This window comes from Rhinoderma darwinii, chromosome 10 (assembly GCF_050947455.1).
Source record: "Rhinoderma darwinii isolate aRhiDar2 chromosome 10, aRhiDar2.hap1, whole genome shotgun sequence".
NCBI lineage: Eukaryota > Metazoa > Chordata > Amphibia > Anura > Rhinodermatidae > Rhinoderma > Rhinoderma darwinii.
In genome coordinates, this window is record NC_134696.1 from 87,048,427 (window position 1) to 87,051,455 (window position 3,029).

General features: G+C 39.7%; 1 protein-coding gene across 1 annotated transcript; it reads left to right on the forward strand.

Moving 5' to 3' along the window:
• Positions 1–885: 885 nt before the first annotated feature.
• On the forward strand, positions 886–2,651 carry LOC142662628 (galactoside alpha-(1,2)-fucosyltransferase 2-like). Its single transcript, XM_075840840.1, has 2 exons — positions 886–1,012; positions 1,586–2,651. Exon 2 carries the CDS (start codon positions 1,605–1,607, stop codon positions 2,649–2,651), a length of 1,047 nt encoding a protein of 348 aa, XP_075696955.1. The 5' UTR covers positions 886–1,012; positions 1,586–1,604.
• The last annotated feature ends 378 nt before the right edge of the window (positions 2,652–3,029 follow it).

Here is a 3,029-nt window from a genome sequence, read left to right on the forward strand (position 1 = left end):
TAAATTTGGTATCGCTTTAATCCTATTAACCCGCAGAATATAGTTAACATATCGTTTTTACCGTGCGCCAAATGCCACAAAATCTAAACACCCCTAAAAAAAAAATCGGAATTGCGTTTTTTTTCTCCATATCACCCCACAAAAGTTATTTTCTAAAGTTTGTCAGTACGTTAAATGGTACATTAAATGGCGGCATTAAAAATACAACCTGTTCCGCATAAAACAAGCCCTCATCTTGACAGAGAAATAACAAAAGATAGGCTCTGTTCACATCTGCGTTGGGGTCCTGTTCTGACGTTCTGTCAGAGCTTTCCGTCAGAACGGGATCCTGAACAGACACAAACTGACACGAACGGAAACCAGGGTTTCCGTTTCCATCATTGATTTCAATGGTGACGGATCCGGTGCCCATGGTTTCCGTTTGTCTCTGTTGTGCACCGGATTCATCGTTTTGCCAGAAGCAATAGCGTAGTCGACTACGCTATTGATTCCGGCAAAACGATGTCTGTCTCAGTGTCAGTCTCAGTGCATCGCTGGCACGAGAGCCAGTGGCATAACTAGGAAACACTGGGCCCCATAGCAAGCTTTTGACTGCCCCCTCCACTCCCCTGGGTGCCACACACAGCCCCCCATTGTGACTATCGAGTGCTATAATCAGGAGTCCTGGGCTATATAATACAGGATTTTGGGTGGCTGATGACAACAATACAGGATTTTGGGTGGCTGATGAGAATCTATTTGATGATCATATACTGAAGGAGGCAAGAAGAAAGCACCTAGTAAATTGTTACAGTTTTTTACAGTTTTTATGTAGATTAGTTATACATTTCAACTGTAAAGTGGATGAGGCTGAGCTGCAATACACAACACAGCCCATGGATAAGAGCGGCGCTGTTTCTGGAAAAAAAAGGAATACGCTTTTTTCTAATTCTGGACAACCTCTTTAAATCTTGTACTCAGAATTTCAGCGTTACTCAATATTTGCAGCAAGGAACAGACTACAGGAATACTGGTAAACCTGTTATCTTTCTCTTTAGGCTGGAGTCACACATGCAGTTTTGATGCAGTATTTGTTGCAGTTTTTTTCAACCAAACAGGCGTTAATACAAAAAGAAGGAAAAGTATAGAGGAAAGACTGATATGTATCATCACTTTTGTATCCATTCCGACTTTGGCTTAACAAACGGCATCAAAAACTGCATCAAAACTGCATGTGTGATTCCAGTCTAAAAATAGCCTCTCTAGTCCTCAGGGAAGCAGAGTAGTGTGTTAAAGAGGGTCTGTATGCTCTCCTGACTTCTTTGTTTTAGTGAACACTTGGATCTTTTCTTAGAACTGTCATTTTTCCATTCCTCTGTTATTCCTCTTGAAAATGTATGAATAAATTAGCAATTGGGTATTAATGTTTCCCCTGTCAATAAAGCATTTCCTTACACAGTCTGACAGATATCCTATTGACCAGATTCCTAATTTAGGTTTAGCGCTCCTTTAAGATGTTGTAGTATATACTGAATACTTAAATGTGACCAAATTAATTTCTATTTTGTTGTCATAATTAATATTCTTTTCTGAATCCTTCAAGCAGAACTTGAACTTTGCGGAAAATGAAAATAAAATGGAAAATGATCTTACACGTAGCGATATTTGTTCTCGTTTTGAGGACTCTACATTTTTTCATTGTAAGCAACTCAGGACCTCTCATGACATCGCTTGACAACCATGAGCTACAAAGTGAACGATATGAGATTCAAACCATCACCAAGCAGGAACCTACGGGTATGTGGACAATAAATGCAATTGGACGACTTGGCAATTTAATGGGGGAGTACGCCACACTTTATGCCTTGGCAAAACGAAATGGCCACAAAGCTTATGTTATGCCTCAAATGTACTCGCAACTTTCTAAGATATTTAAAATTACTCTGTCAATGTTTGAACCGGAAAGCTTTATACGTGATGATTGGAAAGACTATCCTCTACATGACTGGATGTCTCCAGAATACAAAGACATTAACTATGATTATGTGAGGTTTATAGGTTATCCTTGCTCGTGGACGTTTTATGAAGATGTGAAAAATGAAATTCTCCGGGAGTTCACATTTCATGATTACATTAAAGAAGAAGCAAATAACTACCTCTCCAGGCTCCAGGAAGGCCGAAGAATTGTTACTTTTGTTGGGGTTCATGTACGCAGAGGGGACTATCTAACCATCATGCCCAATATATGGAAAGGGGTGGTTGCTGACAAGCAGTACTTACAGACAGCTATGGACTATTTTCGGAAGAAGTACCAAAATCCTTTATTCATCGTAACCAGTAATGGAATGGACTGGTGTAAGGAGAACATTAATACGACACTGGGAGACGTCCATTTTTCTGGAGACAGCGAGGAATCATCACCAACCCATGACTTTGCCCTCTTGGCACATTGTAACCACACCATCATGACCATAGGGACATTTGGTTATTGGGCTGGATATTTAGCCAGAGGGGAAACCATTTACCTTTCAAACTACACCTTGCCAGAATCAGATTTTCTTAAGGTTTTTAAATATGAAGCAGCTTTTCTTCCAGACTGGATTGGGATCCCTGCTGACCTATCTCCACTTTTGCACCAGACAGTTGATCTGACAAAAAATAAAACACTATAGTAGACTATCAAACGTATGGTTATTTCAGGGATAAGCAATCACTCATTATACCTCTTAGACCCAGTATTGCCCTGTGTATATTTATATTGGCTTGAGAAAGGTTCCTGTTGAACCGAAACGTTGCTGTACTGAGGTGAATAAATCCACTTTTTGCTTTCATCTACTCTGAAGTCCTGGTGCCGTTGCTGTGGTCTATGTTTCTTTCTATTTTCTTGGGGAATTGATTCACCCCCAGGTAACGAGCACATGGCCTGATTTTCTGAAAACCATTGGAGTGCTGTGTTCATCCACCATTGGACTGTATATATATATATATATATATATATATATACAGTGAAGGAAATAAGTATTTTATTTGATCCCCTGCTGATTTTGCAA

Coding starts and splice junctions, on each gene's coding strand:
- LOC142662628 (XM_075840840.1), top strand. CDS start 1,605: ATGAAAATAAAATGGAAAATGATCTTACACGTAGCGATATTTGTTCTC.